We start from the raw sequence: 19982 nt of genomic DNA on the forward strand, positions 1-19982 counted from the left end.
TTTGGGGGATTATCCTATAGATGCGTGTGCATGTGTTTTTCCACTGCTGTTTTTTTTTGTCTCTCTATGGGTGTGGTATGTCCATGTTAAATAATGAACTAAAGTACATGGCTCAGGAAGCTCTTGGGCTTTGTTTGGGAGGCTGGAATACAATATAGGTTGTGGAGCTGTGTTTACAGTCTAGTGTTATGTCCCTTGGGGGGAGCAGGGAATGCCATGGGGAGGCCCCAAGACCCCCATGCATCAGTGCTGAGTCAGAGGAAATTCACGCCTGGCCATGTCACTGGAAACAAGCTCAGGTCTTTTTCTGTCTCTTCTAGAATGCTGCCCACATGGCTTTGAGTGTCAGGTCAAAAATAACCTTGACTTTTTTTAGCAAACACGATCAATAAAACAAGAGCCAATCTGGCCGCCGCCTCCTTCCCAGCTGTGGTTGCTCCATAACTCCTGGCTCGGGGGTGTTCCATCCCTCCCTGAAGGTCATTGCTTGGATGCTGTAGCTGCAGCTTGCCCTGGTGGTAAACCAAGACCATCCCATTCCTCCTTCCCATGTCCTTTCTCTTGGAGGACCCTCACTTTGCTGTGTAGGAGTTGCAGATAGGAAATGTTTTCAACCTTTGTTTCTGGCCTTGCTCAATCTTGCAATCCCATGGCCCAGGGCCTGAGCTGGCAGCCCTGCCTTGACTCCAGAGTTCCACTGAGCTCTTGGATCTCCTGACTGACTCCTCCCAGTCTGTGTTTTGTTCTGGAAATGTTCACAGGGGCTGTAGACAATGGCAGGGAACACGAAGTGGCTGTAATAATGTCCTGTTTCTCATTCTGTCTGGGACACAGGCGGTCTCAGCTGATGAGCAGGGCATTGGAGATGAACTGTAACTTATCCTGGCGTGCAGCAGCATGTGGGAGCTTGTGCTGTGTCCTTAGCATAACCCCTCTGGGCATGCAGACAAATTGTGGAACATGTGGAAAGCAGAGGTGACTCTTGTGGGTCTCTTATTTCTTGGATCTGCATGGTGAGAGCAGAGAAATATAAGGAGATTTAATCCAGGCTTTGTGTTTTACCTTTTTTGAGATGGATGTAATTTGGGGGGTGGCTCAAGTAGGTCCATGTATTTCCCTCATGCTAATTCACCTGTTCTTGTGCAATCACAAGGCATAGCAAATGTTGGAGGAGGAATTTGTGGCCCCTGTGACTGCTCTGTAAGTGGTCTAAGGTCCCTCTTCTGCTTGCTCACCATGTGAGGTCCTGCAACCTTCTTGCCTAGAATCACAGCATAATTCTCAGTGTTTTCTCATCACTCCAATCCTTCATCACTTGGAGATGTTTACCCTCTCCAAGGCCAAGCCCAAAGCCAACTATTGCATCAAGGCAGATGTGAGCTTGGGTGCACATGTTCAGAGACTTCAAAGTTGGGCTTCTTTCACATATTGTCCAATGGGACCTGCCAGATGTTTTCCCTCTCTCAGTTGGCTTTTAGGGAGGACTACCTCCACCTGCACCTCAGAAAAGAACCTCTTGAAAATGTTTGTGTTTCTGGTGGGAGGGTGTCTGAGTTTAATCTGGGAGAAAGCCAGAACTGGTTGAAAGCTACCTGGGAGATGAGGATTGAACTCCTTTCACACAGCATTGCAGAGGCAGTGGCCACAGCCAGGCAGCCCCACTGCTGCCAGCATCACTCCTGTGCTGCTGATAACAGGGGACCCTGTTCTCTGGAGCTGCTGGTCTGTCACCTTCCCCCGCCTCTAATATTTACTGAAAGCGATCCTGCGGTGACAGATCTATTTCTGTTTTTGTTCTCTGTAACATACCTGCCAGACTGCCCCAGGCGACTGAGGAATTTGTAATAAAGGCAATGTTTCCAAACTAAGCTTGGTGCTCTCCTGCTAGCAGTGTGTCCAGCCAGCAAAGACTCGGAGCCTGTTTATCCACCCCAGTTAGAGACTGGATAAATATATGACTTTTTTTCATTATGGCCCTGAGTTTTTGTTGAGAGGTTTTATTTGCTTTCACTCTTTTTGCCAGACCCGTTTCAATCGTGTCTTTGTTCACTGGTGTGTGCAGGGAGGGGCAATGACTTGGGCAAGAATATTCAATGGCTTGGTTGCATGTTCTGTGCTTGAAACTGTGGGCAAACCCATGTTATTTGACTTTTACAAGAGGCTGGGAAAACAGAATGGGGCTGGGTGGTGGGGTATCACATCCTCCCTCTGTGTGCTGTCCCTGGCATGGGCTCAGCAGCCATCTGGTTGTGCCACAGCTGAGCCTTTCCTTCTCCTCCACAGACACATAGAGAACTGGAAGAACTTGCAGACGCTGAACGCTGTTGACATGGAGCTGTACACGGGACTCCAGAGGCTGTGAGTATGTCCTGTGCATTGGGGAGGGGACTGGGCCTGGGCAGTCCCTTCCTTCCAGCAGAGCCATGGCTCCCTTCCCTCTGCAGCCCCCATACTGCCAGTTTAAGCTGCTGGATCTGCTGTGTTTTGCTATGGGAGTCCACAAAATGGAGATGAAATGCCTTTTGGTCTTGGCTGGGTCTGTGAGGAGGAGGAGGATTGCTAGCCCCTGACAGCTCTGTCAACACACATCAGCCCTGACCTCTCCTCTCCCCTGCTGTTCTGGTTCTGGGCTTGTGTGTTGCTCTGACTCATTCTAGCCCCACAATGTGAAATTCCAGCTGTCTCCACCAATCCTTCATTGCTGGGCTGTTGGTCCTCATTTAGTGCAGTTACCATCATGGTGGTGCTGTGCAGGAAGGGAATTGCATCTCCCTGCACAGCTCTCTGAGCAGGGGCAGAGGTCAGGTTTGTGCGTCATGGAGGGGAAACCGAGGTTGAAGGGACTTTGCATATGCTTTGGAATCCTGGCCAAGCAAGGATGCCAGCCAGTTTCTTAATTCTCCCTCCTGCATCCTGAGGATCTGTGAGCACCCTGGATGCTGCGTGTCTGAGATGCAGAGTGTTGCTCAGGGCTAATCAGAGACTCTAATAATGTGTTTCACTGGGAGCTTCACATTAAGTACAGCTCCCATGTGGGCTGGAGGAGCTGTATGGGGCTGAGCAGTCACTAACCAAATTCCAGCAAGCTGTACTTTTAACACACAAAACCCCTGTAAGCAGGCTGGCTGTTGTTCTCTCCTCATGTAACAAAGCAGCAGAGACAGCAGATATTTACAGAATTACAGAACATGCTGAGCTGGGAGAGATCTACAAAGATCATCTAGTTCAACTCCTGGCCCTGCACAGGGCCATCCCCAATAGTCACACCATGTGTTTGAGAGTGCTGACAAATCCTGGTTATAGCACTGATGGAGCTTTTCCAAAGTAGGCTGTGAAAAGGATTATTCTTCCTTCAAGATCCACAATTCCCTATGGAGAATACCCTTCTTTTTATCAGAGCTGCAAGCAGCAGGGTTTCCTCTTGGGTGTGAAGATGGGAGATGATTTTGCTGTGGTAGGTTTGCTGTGCAGTGTTGCTTGTGAAGATGGAGGGAGAGCAGAGGAGCAGGAGATGGCCTGTGCCACCCCAGCAAGCCTTGGGGGATGTGGGAGCAGAGCAGTTGTCTGCCTTGACTCCATTGCTGCCCTTCTGCATCTCTCCACAGGACAATCAGGAACTCAGGACTACGAAACATCCAGCCAAGAGCCTTTGCCAAGAACCCACACCTGCACTATATGTAAGTGCCAATGGCTCCTGTCCCTTTTGCCTCTTCTCCCTGTGGAAATGGGGTTCCCAAGGTGGATCCCCAAAGTTCCTGTGGGGGACAGCAAGGAGAGGGAAGGGGAATGCTGATGGGGAAGGGAAAAGGGCAGGAGATAGAAAAGGAAAATACACAGGGAAGTGGAATGGGCTGCAGTGCAGGATGGGTAGAGCTCCTGCTGGAAAGCTGAGGGGTTTGGGCTCCTAATGAGTGCCCTGGCTCTGATGGCAGCTCTGATGAGTTCAGCATCATCACCAGCCCCATGGCTGCTGCACTTTTCCCTTTCTGCTGAGTTTGGGGGCAGCCACCCACTCCAGAGCAGGGCCAGAGCCTGGCCCACTCGTTACTTTTTAACCAAAGGCTGCTTTTCTGACACAAATCCTGGGGTATGGAGCTGCCAGCTCTGCTGCTAATTATTGACTTCTTAAACTGGTGTCTACAGGGGTGTGGGGTAAGGATGTTTTGTGCCAGAGAGGCTGGAGCCCTGTTATCCTGGATATTGCACAATTGTCCAGCTGCTGGGGCATTGTTAGATAGAGAGTGGTGTCATGTGTCATTCCACATCCTTGAGACCAAGTGCACTGGTTTCTTTTCCAAATGTGTATTTACTTTTCCCAAAGTGATAAAGCAAAGCCTGAATTTCAGGCCGCTGTGCAAGATGCTCCGTGGGCTTGAAATGTTTTGTCCAAGTGGCTGTGTCCAAGATCAAAGCCCTCTCTGCTCCACTGTAGATATGAAAGGTGAAAAGGGTTTGGGGAGAGGCCCTGGCTTCGGGCACTAGCTGATGGGCTGAATGGGAGTGTTTATCCCTGCTTTTTGGAAAGCAGTGCTAGTGGCTTCTTCAGTGAAAAAGTGCATTCATTTGAGTGTGTGGGTGCATTGGGCCATCGATACAGACTCGTTCCTGGGGCAAGGAGATGGATGCGACCTGCAGAGCATTTATCTTTTGATGTCTGCTCAGAGATGATGTGAACTGAAAAACCCCAAAAGCTTCCTTTTTGGAAAACCATTTACAGTTGCTAAGTGACAGTAAAGTACTTACTAAATAGAAGATCTGCAGTACCAAAGGACATGAATAGTTGAGGGCATTGTGAACATGAACTGAGCCTTTTTGAGCTTAAAGAATTGCATATTTTCATAATGAACCCTTGTTAATTCTGACCACTGGGATATTTCTGATTTCTGCTCTTTGTTATTTTGATTTGTAGCATTTGTTTTGTATTTTCTGTAGTTGTTTGTTCCTGGGAAGCAGTTCTCTCTGAACCACACAGAATTGATTTTTTTTTTTTGACGGTTGTTTGTCAATTGTGCCGTTACTGTTTATGTATCTAGCAGATAAAATGAATAGCATTTGATTCCTGATGAAATTAGTTTGGATGTCGTAGGAGTTTAGAAGGCCATGTATGCTAGCTTTGAGGCTGAATGCGCCATTAATGTGTACACAGGCAATTGTTGCTGCTTTTCCCCAAAGTGTTTGTTTTTGTCTTTTGGAATTACTTTTGTGAGTGGAAAAAACCCCACATCCATCTTCTGTCAAGAGTTAGGATTGGTACGTGGTGATGAAATATGTGTTTGTTTACTGCTCAGGCCCTGTAAGATTGATCATGTTCTTAACATCTTTCTTCCCTTGCCTTTTGGAGCTCCAGGCAAGTAAGTATATTATTTGCTTGGTGTTTGCCAGTAGGTTTTGATGCTGTTCCTGGGGCTTGGCAGTGTGGATATTCCCCGTGAGGGATGCTGGACGGCTGAGGGTGGAGACCTGGGCTTGCAGGGCTGCTGGTGGCTCCCTGCTGCTTCCAAAGGCTCTCAGACCACGATGCCTTTGATGCTCCCTTGCAGCCAGGGTGGCTGGAGAGGCTCTGCACAGCCTGCTGCCACCTGGGATCCCCTCCATGGCCCCAGCACTGTGCCAGCACATCAAGGTGCCTCCTTGGCTGCTCTGCCTCCCTGGGAGCTCAGCTCAAAGGCCTGACATTTTCGGCAGCCTCTGCATGTAGGAGCCAGGGATAAAAGGATTAATGGAAATGTCACTCTGCTGTAAGTCTTGGGCTGCTGTGGTGAGGTACAGGAGTGGATGGGAGTGAAGGATACTGTCCCAATCCTCTTGTGGTATGGCTGAGTGCAGGGCTGGGACCATGGGATGGTGCTTAGGGCTTCTTGAGTTACTGCTACACATTCTTGCTGCCACTCTGGTTTTCTTTCTCTGTTAGTGGCTGTTTAGATGGTTGCTGGTGGAGCTGAGTCAATAAGATGACAAATGTGTCTAACACATGAGAGAGTGGTTCCACTGCCTGGGAGGGGTGGCACAGGGTGGTGGATGCCCTGGGCTGGACCTTTGCAGGGTGTTACAAGCTGGGTCTGAGCAGTTTTTTTTCACTTGAAGCTCACGTACAAATCCTGAGGTCTCATGAGCTTATTTCCACCCCACACACGCCTCCCTTCCCATCCTGGGTTAAATCAAAACTTCCTGCTGAACTGAGTTTTTCCCCAGTGCCTTTCATCAAGGTTTCCTCCTCTCAGATGGGCCAGATAGCTCTGCCTTCTCCCAGTAACATCTATTTCTGGCCCTTCCTCTGTGCACGCGCTTGTCTTCAGACCCCAGCTGTGCAATCACAAGCAGATCACTTATCCCAGCTCTAATTGCAGGAGCTCAGGTTTGTGAGGCTTTGGGTGAAGCTTGGCTTAATTTTTTATCCCCTTCCCCACCACAGAGTCAGGAAGGAAAGGTGGGAAACCCATGAAGGGGATTTTCAGCATTCAGCTGCTCAAGTGGTAGACCTCAGGGTGCTCCAAAGTGCAGCCTGGCAGGGTCACTTTAGGGTTTAGGTCCTTTTAGGGTTTGAAATTACCTGTATTAAGTGCAAGGGGCTTGAGGCTGACGTAATCAGTGGAGGAGCAGTGGGTGAGTGTGAGCCAGAGGTGTGAATCTAGAAATAGCTTTGGTTTCCTCTTTGGTTTCCTCTTCCTTCTCCTTGAATGAGGACAATTAGGGCTCCATGGCTGGTCTGTTCATTGGTGATGTGAAGCCTATCGCTGCTATGGAGACAATCCAAAATATAACAGTGGGTTTTGCAGCATGGATCTACCTCTTCTGCTAGTGGTTGGGCTGAGACAGTTCAGTCCTTCTAGAACAAATACTGGCTGGGTGCTAAATAGGGGTGGATGTATGTCTGATCTAAGCTGGTTATCTTACCGGAGATCATCTCACTGGAAGAAGTTGCATTGCTAGGTTCCTGGTCCAATTTCTGTGCATGTTTGACAGCCCTTTGGCTATTACAGGGGTGGTCCTGGACAATTTCATGCCCTGGATGTGAGGACCAACATGTCTAGGCTGTGCAAGACTGAGCCTTGGTAGCCAAGGTTTCTGGGTGTCAATGTTAGCAGGTGATGCAGCTGAGCAGAGGAAATGTTTGTGTTGACAGAAAACCTCAGCCTTTGGCTTGAGGCTGTACAAGAAAACTCTAGGATGGTATGGCTCCCAAATTTGAGAAATATAAACCATCCGAATACATATTTACTGTGCTGTGTGTTTAGCACAGCTTAGTGAGGGAAGAGCCTGGCATGCTCTCACTCTCTCTGTCCTCCTAATGACACTGGAAACCTTTGGCCAATTTATTTGAACTTGATAGAAGGTTACGAGTTAAGAGGTTATCAACTTCCTACACGTCATGATACCAGGCAGAGTAAAGAGAAGTTGTGGTAGTGCCTTGTGGGGAAGAATTCAGCATTAACATGTTCCTGGGAGGTCCACAGCAGGACTGAGATTCACAATGCAGGAACTGGTGCACAGGGGAGGACAGGACTTCCACTGGCTGTGGGACAGTAGAGCAGGCTGTGCCTACAGCCAGACCAGTTGGTATTTGCAGTACCTGAGTCACCCTTTCCCGGGAGCAGGTATTTATAAGGCTGTGATTCCCTCAGAATGTTTTCCTGGGCGGCTGCGTACTCAACCAGCCAGTCAGGAGGCATTGCCTTGTATTTGCAGAGGTAATTGTGCACACCTTATTTATTGTGTAGTAAAGAAAACAAATTAAGGCTGTGTAATTACAGAGACAGGAATGCTTTTAAATAAGGCTTAAGTAGTCAGATTTCTATTTAGAAAATTAATAATTACCATTTCTGTCTGCATCAGAGGCTCCTCTTAAACTGTCTTCTGGAGGTTTATACATGCTCAAAATTAGTTTGTGGGCCAGCCCAGACACAGCCTCCATCAAAGAGCACTCTCTCAGTGCTGCCTGCCAGGGTGAAGACAGAGTTGAGAATCAGACTTTCCCTTCCAGTCCTCACCCAAAGGTCCTAAAGATTGTGACCCTGGGCTGGCTCATGCTGTGTGTAATTGGTTTTTTGAGTATGGTGTGGTCAGATGATCAGCTTTCCAGGTGTTTTTATCTGTGTGTTCATGTTGGTTTCTTTCTCCCCAAAATGAGGATTGGGGAATAACTGGAAGATGCTTTCAGGAATGATGCAGGGACATGCTTTGTCTGTTGAAAGACTGGGCTGGATGATCCATGGGCTTCTTTTCATGGGCAAAGTTGAGCTGTAATTAATCTGGAGCTTTCCAGAATGTCCTTTGTAGGCTGTGGTGTTTTCTGAGGATGAGGATGGCCTCAGTGCTCTGGTTGGGTTCAAGGCAGTTGTGCAGTGTCAGATGAGCTGGTACCTTGGTATTTCATGTAGCTTGTAGCTCTGGCATGGGGATTCCCAGAGTTATGTTACAGGAAAAACACAAGGCTGCATCCCCTGAAAATTAAAGCGTTGTATGAAGTTGGTGAGTTACGCTCTGTCCTCTTCAGTGCTGTGTCAGGACAGGACTCGTAGCCCTCCAAAAACGGAGGCCTGTGTGCTTTCAGGGGGCTGCAGACAGCCTTCTGCAAGGCTGGCAAGCTTCACTTCCTTTGCTCTGTGTGTCTGGGAGATTGACTGATATCTTAAAATAAATAAAGAAATAAACAAATAATCAGATGCTGAATTATTCCAAGTGGAACGCTGTTTCCTCTTGGTCATGCCTTGAGGGTCACTTTCCCCTGCTCAGTGTTAATAATCTGTTGTCTTGCTCTGAAAGAGCCATTCTTAGATATGAATCAGGGTTAAATTCTCTCTCTCTTGCTCCATTCCACAACCAGCTTCAGGCCCTGTGCCTGTCTGCAACCCTCAATTTGATTCTGGATGTCCTGTTAGCTTTCTGCCTCCTTGCTGATGTTTTCTTCCTGCTTTGCCCTTCCACCACTGCACTGCTGTCATACCCATCCTGGCAGTCTCCTTGTAACTCAAAGTGTTGTTTTAACTGGCCTTGGTTTCCCATCCCTGCTCCTGAATCAATGCAGCCTCACGAGGCTGTGTGTACCAGCTGGGCACAGTGTGTGACACTGGGTGAGCTCTTAGCTCACTGGGAAGGTGGAGCAAAATGCATTTACCCAAACCACCGTCTTGATAGTTTAATGTGTTTTGTTTTGCATTTCCTAAATAGGAGTTAAATTCCTCTTTGTGAATACAGGCAAAATAAGAACTATGATAAAGATTTAAACAGCATTTAAGTTCTATTAGGTGAATATTCCTTTACTATCCTGAAGCAGGCAGCAGCTTGGCTACCTTTTGATTCCCATTTGTACTCTGAGGATGTTCCTGCTCCAGCCCCTTCCAAGATCCAATCACTGTGCTGCCATTAACTCAGGGAGGCATTTTCCCCCCTATGTCTCCAGCCCTATAAAATTCTGGGCATGCCTACAGCACAGCCACTAAAACAAACAGCTGTAACATCTCCTCTGCTTCCATGAACTTCCCTGTTTTCTCCCCATCTGCTCTGTCCCCTGGATGCCAACGTAGAGCAGGTCCTTGCTGATATGCTAATGGGCAGCAGGGGTTTGATGGCATGTTTATTCCCACTTTCCTGCCGCAGGTGACTGATAACCAGCTAACTGCAGCTTCTCCTTGTGCTGCAGTGGCAGAGGTAGGTCCTGTGTTTTACCATCCATTGTGCACAAGGCCAGAGGAGAGACCAGCTCCCTGCAGGACTGTGGCTTCCCTTCAGGCTGGGTTGAAATCATTTGACCTGCATTGAGAGGACTGGGTAACTAATTCCTGGCTGCAGGCTGCCTTGCTTGGCTGTGGAGAGGGTTTATTGTACTGTGATAGAAGGGGGAGCAGTGAGTTTGTGACTGATGTACTCTAGCAGGACCTGAGAGTTTCAAGCACTTCATGTTTTGTGCCAAGATTTGTCCTGCTTCAGTTCCCCATCTTACAACCTGGAATAACATTTATTTTCTCTGCTTTTATTTGATCTATTTGAGGCATAACACTTAGTATGATTTCTAATGAAACTTGGCCTTGAGTTGTGGGATGCTGTTGCAATGTAAGATCAGTTACAATAACTCTGGCACAAATAAGTTCTGCATATTTGGGTTCTTATGTAATATCTATGACTCTGGAACCTGGGCTCTCAGGATTTTACTCTGGATTTCTCTCTCCTTCCTTCCTTTGAAATGTTGAGATGATCCTTGCAGTTACATTGTTGAGAGTTATTTCCCTTTCTGAAGTTTGATCAATCGTCTTTTGACTGACATGTGAAATGGGCAGCTGTGGTTTTTGAAAAGGTCCTGTTTTTTCCCATCAACTCTTCAAAAAGAGGGAATGTTTAAAATGAAGCTGTTCCTACAGTGATGTGAGGTTTGTTGTTTGTATGTTGTTTTTTGTTTATTTTAGTTGATTGAGGTTTTTTGTTTGCCTTTTTTTTTTCTTTTTTACAATACTAGAGTAAAAGATGAACTTCAGGTAAGTTGGTGGGTTTGGGGGAGTCAGCCTCTGACCAAGTCTTTGCTGTGCACCAATGGCCTGATGGATGTCTTGTGGTGAGGTTTCCCTCCAAGAGAGGCACAACGTTTTTCTTGGATGTGATCCTAAAAATGAGACATAGTGGTATCTTGGTTAAACCTCACCACATCTGAGGCCACCATTAGCAGAGATTGAGCTGATTTCTGGAGATTTGGCCATGACAAGGAATGGATTTTTTTTCTAGGCTTCTGAGATCACAGCAGCATGGAGGGGCTCCAGAAAGAGCCCCTGACTGTCCCTCTTGCTTCCTCCCCAAACTCTGTGCTGCAAAGCATTTCTTACCTGCCTATTCCAGTGTGAGAGGGGCTGCAGAGGGAAGAGGAACCCTCCCTGGGAGGGGGTACCTGAGGGCATGGAAATCTGCTTGAAAGCTGCTGGGGGAATGCGCAGTCATGGCAGGATGAGTGGAAGTTCGGTGACCACCGAAGTTATCTGTCCTGGGATTTGTCTTTCCATGATCCTGGTTTACTAACAGTATGATAAGAGGGCTGGTTTTCCCTTTTTGATATACTGGCAATAAGCACCAGGGCAGAAAAATAGAAACATTGAAATCATATGGTATTTGAGCAATAAGATATGACAGGGCATGAATGATGGGACATTAATTCATGATGGTGTGTGGCAAGGCAGGAATTTAAATGTCATAAGTTAGGCAGCCGTGAGTTTTATTGGAATTATAAAATTTTATTAGAATACTGGTCGAAGGGTGGAGTTTCCCACCAATCCCTCCCCTTATTTGTATTTGGGAAGGGATGTTGTGAATTCCATTGGATGCAAGAGACTGTGTGTGACCGTGTTCACAGAGGTCTTAGGATGAGGGAAGAGACGAGGATCTGACTCCATGTTTCAGAAGGCTTGATTTATTATTTTATGTATTATATTAAAACTGTACTAAAAGAATAGAAGAAAGGATTTCATCAGAAGGCTAGATGAGAATAGAGAAAGAAAGAATAAATAACAAAGGCTTGTGACTTGGACTCTCTGTCCGAGCCAGCTGGGCTGTGATTGGCCATTAATTAGAAACTACTAACATGAGCCAATCACAGACCCACCTGTTGCATTCCACAGCAGCAGATAATAATTGTTTACATTTTGTTCCTGAGGCCTCTCAGCTTCTCAGGAGGAGAATCCTAAGGAAAGGAGTTTTCATAAAAGATGTCTGTGACCACTGTGGGGTGTTTAGAGGGCTGCCAGTGAGAACCAGAGGTGTGTCTCCCGAGGAGCTGTGGGGTGACGGTGTTTCATGCCTGAAGCCAAGCGTGGGCATTCCCGGGGCGGCTCCCTAGGGCGCTGTGCCGGTGCCCGATGCCCCGCGCTTCAGCACCACGGACAGGGCCGGCGGCTCCTCGCGTCCCTCCTGCGCTCGTTCCCACTCCCTGCAGCCTCCTGGCCTCTGACCCAGATCCCTGCCTGAGCTGAAGCCTTCCCTGCCCTCCCTGCGCTTTGCCCCTTGCCTTTTCTGCCCTTCTCTTGCAACAAACTCTTTCCGCTTCCAGCCCCAGCCTGTGCTCTCCTATCTGTAAGCTGGCTTAGGGCATGGGGTGGGAGATGCCTTGGGGTGCCCTGGCTGATTTCACTGCCAGCAGTGTGGTTTTTTCTTCCATCTCTCCTGCTGTGCAGCCAGCCTGCCCAGCTTCCTCTCTGACAGCTGCAATACCTGCAATATCCCTGGAAGTGCTCAAGGCCAGGCTGGATGGGTCTCTGAGCAGCCTAACCTGGTGAAAGGTGTCCTGCACACAGCAGGGGGTTTGGAACAATGTGATATCCAAGATATCTTCCAACCCAAGCCTAAGATTCTGTGAATGCAAACTTTCTGAGCTGCAGTGATTCCTGGCACTGACTGTGCTCTGCAGCGTGAACGGATTTGTTTTGCAGCACCACTACCCAGCTGCTGTCTGGGGGTTTCTCACATGAGTAGTTCTCTAGGACATCTGCCATCCAACCTCACTGCAACCACAATCCGTGGGCTTTGGCTAAATGTTTGCTGTATCCAGTTGTGCGTGCTGATAATTGTGGGTAATTTGCTGTCTCAGAATAATGAAGGAATGCCTGCTGCACTCTGAAGCATTCAGTGCTTTGTGGTGATTAGTCTTTTCATTGGAAAATATTCCGCACAGTGACCAGCAAAAGATACTTCTTTTTAAGTACATAATGTATTGAGAAGGATGGGTAAAATGGAGCTTTTGTGTGCAGACATTCCTGTTTATTTTGACAGAGTTAACTGTCAAAGGCAAAGCATTTTTGTGCTTTTGGAGTGGTTATAAGTGTGCAGTGCAGCAAGCAGGCTTCACTGGGCTCTGCCTGGATTAAGTCACCACCAGTTCCCTGTTTCCCTCAGCCCAGCAATCCTTGGGCTGTCAGGAGTCACATCATGCCACGGCTCAGCTGTGGCTGCAGGCACATCTCTCTCAGAGCACAATCCCTCCCTGTGTGCTCAGGTGCCGCAAACAAGTTTTTGGGCAGAGATGCTCCTATGCCCATGCTCAGGTGTGTCCCAGGCACCTGCTGTGTCTCCCTGCTCCCCAAGCCCACCCCAGGGACACTGGGGGGAGGCAGCAGCCTGGGGGAAGCAGGTCCTGATCACTGCTGTCTGTCTCTCAGGCTGGGTGTTTCTCTTGTCATCTGCTGAGGCGTAGCTGGAGCATGTCAGCCTCACCTCCTGCTGCAGCCAGGAGGCTCCGCACAGCATGGGAGGTGGCAGCTGCCACATCTGCTGGCTGATGGCATGGGCCCTTCAGTTCCCCCGTGCTCTCCTCCCCCTGCCTGTCCCCAGCTCAGCTCCCAGCTGCTGCTCCCAGCGCTGGGGGTGCAGGTAGCTCCGTTCCCCACCGAGGTGGGGCGAGTGCTGCAGGCTAATGGCAGGCTTCCTTTTCATTAGCTGCTGTAAACACAGGGCTCTGGCAGCAGCCTGCTTTTCTGAGCCCAGGAAGACCATTTTTCCTTTTATCTATAATTTAGTGAAGTGTCAAGCCGCAGAAGTTTTAATGATAATAAGCAGCAGAGGAAATTTATTTATTTGCTGCAAAGGTGGGTTTTATTCCAGGGTTGGTTTTTTTACACTTCCCTCACAAGAAATGTTGGCTGCTCATGTAACCTCACTCCCAGTGTGTCTAGGCTGCCTTCCCTGAGAAGCTCAGCACTACAGTTCCTGCTTGGCTAAATGGCTTTCCAACCCCTCTCCCACACATGACACTGGGGCCAAGCAAACTGGGAAAGGAGAAGCAAGGAGAAAATAGCAAGGTGGGAGCATTCATGTGCTTGGTGAGGTGTAATGGGATCCATGAATTTCCCATCTTCCTCCTGTTACTGAGCATCTCTTACATCTGCTTCCCAGACCAGCCTCTAGGATGGATTTGACTGCTGAGGAAAAGCAGGGAATGGCTTTTTTTGGGATGACATGTAGTGCTTGCCTTCTGTCAGCTTGTGAAGGTGCCAGTGCTGACTGGAGATAAAAAGTGGATTGATGTCATGTGGAGGGACCAGGGCTGCTTCTTCCTGAGGTTCAGGAGGGCAGAGAGTGGAACTCTGGGCTTGTAGGGGAATAGAATATAAGAAAACAAAGATAGTGTAGAAAGTAATCTTACCCATAAGGAGTTGCAACTGGGCCAATTAGCAAAGATTAGGAACAGGCCTGTCTTTAACAGGCACAGCTGTAACCAATGAGAAGAAGAGGGCTATAAAAGAATGGGTTGGCTGGTTGGGAAGGTAACTGGGGTCAGTTGGCTGCTTTGTGAAGAAGAAAGAGTCAATGCTCTGAGGAGATGCCCATGAGAAACACCAAGAGGGTATGAAACTTTTGTGATAAGGAGGTAACAGTGTGGAACCCCTGCAATAAGATGGCAATGTGGGCCGGCCAAAGAGGGGCAGGGGATGGGATGAATTTGTGTCAGGGACAGGGGCCAGACTGGAGAGAGAAGGTTACAACTAAGGATTGGAGCAATGAGTCTTTAGGGAAAACATGGAGAGCAGAAGGGGGATGGGGTGTAGGGGAGGTGACAGGGAAATGGATCTGGAGAGGAGGGGGAGGATTGACTGGGGTAGGGAAGAAGCACGTGTGTGTGGGAGATCTGAGGGTGGAAGCAAGTGCAAGGGAGAAATGGGTTTCCTAGGAAATACGTGGGAACTGTGCCTCTGAATTAACCAGAACCTTCCTCACCCCTTTCAATGTGGTTTTGGAGGCAATATTAGAATCTTCCTAATTATTTTTCTTGGACGAGTTTTGCTATCCTGATGATATTAATTATTCTTAAAGGTCAACAGCACTCACTTGAATCCCCTTCTGTTCTATCATGTAATCAGTTAATTAATTGGAAACCATTTAGCAGAGTCTGCCGAGAGCTTACCCTGCCGTATGCCCTGTTGTTTTGCTATTGCTGGAGATATATATATATAGTTTTGTATTTATACCCTTTCCTTCCTTCAGAGGCTCTGCAGAGCTCTTGCTGCCATCCCAGTGCATTTCAGCCTCTGGCACTCCTCCCTCAATCAGGAAAATTGGGGCTCAGGCCCAGCTGTTAGTTTTCTCTTTGCTAACCCCTTTGAGGTTATTCAAGGCTCATTGATTTCTGGGCATCTGAGTAGGTGGGGATATTTGAATTTTTTTTTTTTTTAATATAAATTTGATATAAGAGCCCTCTAACAGCTGTGATCACAGTCCTTGTTCAGGAGGAAGATGGAGCCCCAGAACCTGTCCCAGCACATCTGTGCCCAATGAGCTGACATTGAGGCTCTTGTGTGGACCTCATCCAGCTCTCCCAGTGTCTGCCTGGGCATTTGGAGTGACCTCCCAGCTGGATGCTTCCTCTGATGAGCATCTGTCCCTATTGCTTCTAGGACATTCATAGAATCATTAAGGTTGGAAAAACTCTATTATGATCAAAGTCCATTTACAGTGCACTCAGAGATGCTGGAAAATGCCCTGTGGGTATCCCTGTCCTTCCCATGCCATCCCCTCAAGCTGTGCCTTGCCACAGCTCTGAGCTCTTCCCTCACGCAGGGCCGTGGGGTTGGCTCTGGGTTCACTGGAAATCCATGAGCATGAGGCATTCCCTGGTTGTTCTCTGTTCCCAGCTTGAAGAACAATGCAGTTTGAAGCAAACAGGGTTGGATAAACCCAGCCTCTTGCTGGAGCTGGCAGCTGGCAACCCTTGTCCTCAGCCGGCACACATCTCCTCTATTACTTCTGCATGCCAAAGCAGGAGGAAAGCCCAGTGTGCAGTAATGTTTCAGTCCAATGGATCTAGAATTGCTGCAGTTTGGGACAGAGGAGATGAGGTGGGGGCAGTGCAGCCCTGAGGACCTCTTGGCTGCAGGAGGGCAGCTATGGGGGAAGGCTCTTGCCTGTTGCAAGTTGATTTTTCTGTTCCTTGAGCAGAAGACCGGCCAGTTCTGTGGCTGCTGCTGGACTCTGCCCTGCAGGGAAGCTGGCAGGCAAAGGGAAAGCAACTGCAGGGCTGACCCAGCTTTTAACCTTTCCTCAAGTCCTCTGAGAGTCCAGATGTCTTTGGAGAAGAGCAATGGAAACTGCACAAACACAAGGGCAAGATAAGTGCAGTGCAGAGGGCCAGATCCCTGCATCTGCTGTGCCTTGAAGCACAGAGGACAGTGACCCACATCTGGTGACGCCTCCCCATCTGTACTGTGTGCTGAACTGAAACTATCAGCTCTGAGGGGTGATCTGTCTCTGAACAAAGCTTTGTGCAGCTGGGAGATGCCTCAGAGAGATGACTTGGAGGGTGTTCAAGTGTCATGGGGTAGGAGATGGCCTTTAATTAAAATTGGGTTGGCTTGAAGGCAGCAGAGGACATGGCTGCTGCACTGCAGAGGCACTGGGAGGAGAGGTGTGGGGCAGATGTGCTGCTGTGGGATGGCTGTGGGAGCGCTGTGACAGAGGTGTGGTGCCTCAATGCCTTCCCACTTGCTCTGCAGCTTTTGTTTTTTTAATGCTTTTGTTTAAGGAACAATGCAGGAGACCAGCCCCTTCTGCCTCCCTCAGCCCTGTCTCCATGTGAATTTAAAAATCAGGGACCTGCAACTGAGGAATACAGAGGGCTTGGTGGTTCCTTGCTCCAGTTCCACACCTCCAGGAGCAGTGGTGTGCACGTGGAATGGCAACAACTGCTCTTCTTGTGTGTCACCCATCATGGCGTCTCTCTCCTCTCTGGTGCAGGGTTCTGAGTTTGGGAGATTATTGCAGGTTCTGACTCTAGCCCTAGAACAAGAAATAGTTTGTGGGGAATGAGATGATTGTCATGGCACATGCTGTGTGACACAAGCCTCACAAGGTGCAGGGCTGAACCTGTGGACAGCAGAAAGGATATAGTTTTGCTGCCCAAGTGCACAAAGGAAGATTGAGCCTTGGAGACTTTTTGGTTCTGCTGTGTTTGGGGTCAGAAAAGCCCTGGGGGTGCTGGGGTGTTGCTTGAAGAGCAAAACTGAGGTAATGCCAGACCATGGCTGAGGACCTCTGTTAAATGTCTCACTCCCCCACAGCAACAATATACGAGCCCTGGTGCTGAGCCTGCATAGGGAGCAAACCCAGGAGAGCTCCTGGCAGCTCTGAAATCCCAGGCTGATCAGTCCAATGGCACATCCTGCTCTGCCCACTCTGCTTTCCGGGCATGCGAGGCTTGCACGCACTTGGCAGTGCCCAGTCCTTTTCCAGGCTGTCTCAAACGTGTCCTGCTGGGACTTGGGGCTGAGCTGTTGGAAATTCCAATCAAGTCTAATATTTGCAGAGCCTGATTTGTGGGGAGGCCTGTCCTGCCACAGCTACTGGGACTTGTTGGGGTAATTTTAGCACGTTCATTAAGGGAGGACAGTACATTTTTTCCCTTAATGAGCAAAGCTGCTTACTAAACAGGAAGAAGAGGGAGGGGGACAGGGAAGGCAGGGAGGGTGATGGGGAGTGTAACAGTGCTTTTAGAGGTCATTGGAATTATCTGGCAGGGATAAGCAAGCCTGAACAGAGCTGCCCCTACAGCAGCATGTGAGGCTATGACATTCTCCTCTCCTGTGGCCACCAGCACCCAGCTAAGGCTGCAGTGAGCTGTGTGAGATGATGGGAAGCACCTGTTGTGCCCAAATAGCAAGGGAGTCACATGCAGTGCCACCAGCACATCCAGCACAGGGGACCACAGCTGAGGATGTGCATCTCTACTCTCATTGCTGCCAGGCACTTGCTTGTGCTCCCTCAGCCCCAGCTGCTCTGGCAAGTTAATCCCTCCCAGTCAGGATTTTCATAGTGGCACCATGTTATTAAAATGTGTGAAAAACTTCTCCCATGCAGAAATAAATGTGTCAGCTTGGAAACAAGGGCAAGTGGAGGATGGAGCTGCGTGGAGGAGGGACAGGTGCACAGGGTCCCTCCCCAGCAGCAGCGTTTCTGCCATTGCGTCGAGCTGAGCTGCATAAAATAACTTACAGTTTAATTACAGGGGCTCCTGCTTGTTGGTGTCATTAATGAGGCAACTGGCTTAATTTAGCTGAGTAAAAATGGCTTTAATAGTGGAAACACTTTTGGCTGCTGGGTAATTAAGGGAAAAGAAAAAAAAACGCTGTCTCCTCTTGCATTAAAGTCCACTTGTTCTGGTTTGCGTGGATCTGGACTCCTCTTTGTTCTACCTTCACCCATCCCTTCTTTAACCCCAGGAGCTTGTCCAGGACTCCATGGGGCACTCCATGGATGCATCTGTCACTCATGCTGTGGCAAAATGGCAAAGGTCACCTCCTCTCCCTGTCTGTCACCAAAGCAAGATCTCTGCTGTGCCTGTGGGAGCTGTGGGAGAGTGTGTGGGACATGGTGTGTCCCCCCCGAGATGGAGGAGGATGGAGGGAGGGAGAGAGCAGGAGCTGGGATTTAGCTGTCACTCAGTGTAACAGCCTGTCCCTGAGGTGTGCAGTGAGGTGATGATGGAGAGGGCTGCTGGGGACAGGAGCAGGAGCCTTGGGAGCAAGGCTGCTGCAGCAGGAGGGCTGTGGAGTGGTGTTGAGCCTGAGCTGTGGGTGGGTTGGGTGGCTCTGCCCTGGACCTGGTCCAGGTGAGCTCTCTCCAGCCCCCTCTCCCTACTCAACTCCTCTTGGAGGCAAAAAGCACCCTGGCAGCTACTCCTAGAGACTGTCTCCATGGAAAAGAGCATCTTGTGAGTGATGGAGAAAATGTCCCATGGCAAAGAAGCACTTTGAATATGTTCCAGGAGTGCTGATAGCAGATCTGTCCTGGGAGAGACAGGCTTCTGTTCATTGCTGAGAAAAATGCAGGGAAGGCATTTTGCCTCCCTCTGCCTGTGTTTCCTTGATGTCTGATGTGTTTTGTTACAGGTGGAACTGATGCATAGGCTGTTATAAAGGTTGTCTGGCACACTGCTACAGGACTGCTTCCACTTTCCTATAATTCTGCCAAATTTTAATTGCTCAGACTGGAGTTTTCTGCTTTGGGTGTCTGCTCCTGGCTGATTCTATTTTTTCTTATTTCTTTCTAGTTTCACATAAGAGCTTTCTCAAATGTTTGAGATGGTAGAAGGGAGGTTGGGAAAAAGCTGTTTTGTTCAAGATAGAAAATTCTGATGATGCTGCTGTTGCAGAACATTTGCATCCACCTTTTGTGGAGGGAAAGGAATCTTGTCAAGGGGCAGATTTTGCTTGGAAGACTTGGTTTTGCTCAGAGACATCTTAGGTCAGCAGAATGGCTCTTGGTCCAGTTGGAGGGGAGAAGTTTTGCAAAGGATGTTCAGGAATGAGTAAGGGAGAGGAGTAGCAGCTCTTCTTGGGGCACTGCTGTTGGTGTGGGAGGGTGTAAAAGTGGGGAAGATCACAGGAAATTTGGGCATGGATAAGGAAATTGAGGCTGTGAAATATTTGGGAGAGACTGGAGAGAAATGAGTAGTGCAATTCAGCCAGCTAGGAGGGAGAAGGAAATGGGTCAGGAAGGAGAGAAGCTGGCACTGCCCAGCCACAGCATAGGGTGATGAAGTTCTTGTCACACCTGTAACAGGGATTTGGAGGTGGCAACAGGCTTGGAAATGCTGCAGGAAGGCAGAATGAGCCTTTGAGAGGCCTTGATTTGGAGCTGTGAGAGGACTAGTTCTGGATGTGAGTGCCTTGATTTTCCCCAACCCTCCCCATTTAATGCTGTACAGAACACTGGGAAATTTGGTGTGTGCAGCTGAGGCTTGTGACTGTGGGGAGCCTTGCAATCACCAAACAGGAGTTACAAAGTGCTGGTGCTCAGAGCCTCACCTGTGGAGCCATAATTTAACCTCCTCGTGTGCATGTACTGTGATTCCATCTCTAATTACAGAATCACATGCTCCCCTCCCCAGGAAACCTGTCCCATGCAGCATGTGGGATGGATGTGTTCTGGGCAGAAATCACTGCTGTGCAGGGCAGTTTCTCTGGAGGATCTCTATTTTCTGCAGCACAAGTCAGTAGCTGTTCCCTTTTGTATGTGGAATC

The 19982-nt window shown here is 48.7% G+C and overlaps 1 protein-coding gene across 4 annotated transcripts in view; it reads left to right on the plus strand.

The window, feature by feature from the left end:
• Positions 1-19982, plus strand: part of NTRK3 (neurotrophic receptor tyrosine kinase 3) — a 222011-nt gene that overhangs the window by 30983 nt on the left and 171046 nt on the right. For all 4 annotated transcript variants that reach the window (XM_064721858.1, XM_064721860.1, XM_064721859.1 and 1 more), the window contains 2 exons: positions 2284-2358; positions 3606-3677. In XM_064721858.1, the coding sequence (XP_064577928.1) occupies positions 2284-2358; positions 3606-3677 (147 nt within the window). The remainder of the gene's footprint in view (positions 1-2283; positions 2359-3605; positions 3678-19982) is intronic.

Source organism: Zonotrichia leucophrys, chromosome 10 (assembly GCF_028769735.1).
Source record: "Zonotrichia leucophrys gambelii isolate GWCS_2022_RI chromosome 10, RI_Zleu_2.0, whole genome shotgun sequence".
Classification (NCBI taxonomy): Eukaryota; Metazoa; Chordata; class Aves; order Passeriformes; family Passerellidae; genus Zonotrichia; species Zonotrichia leucophrys.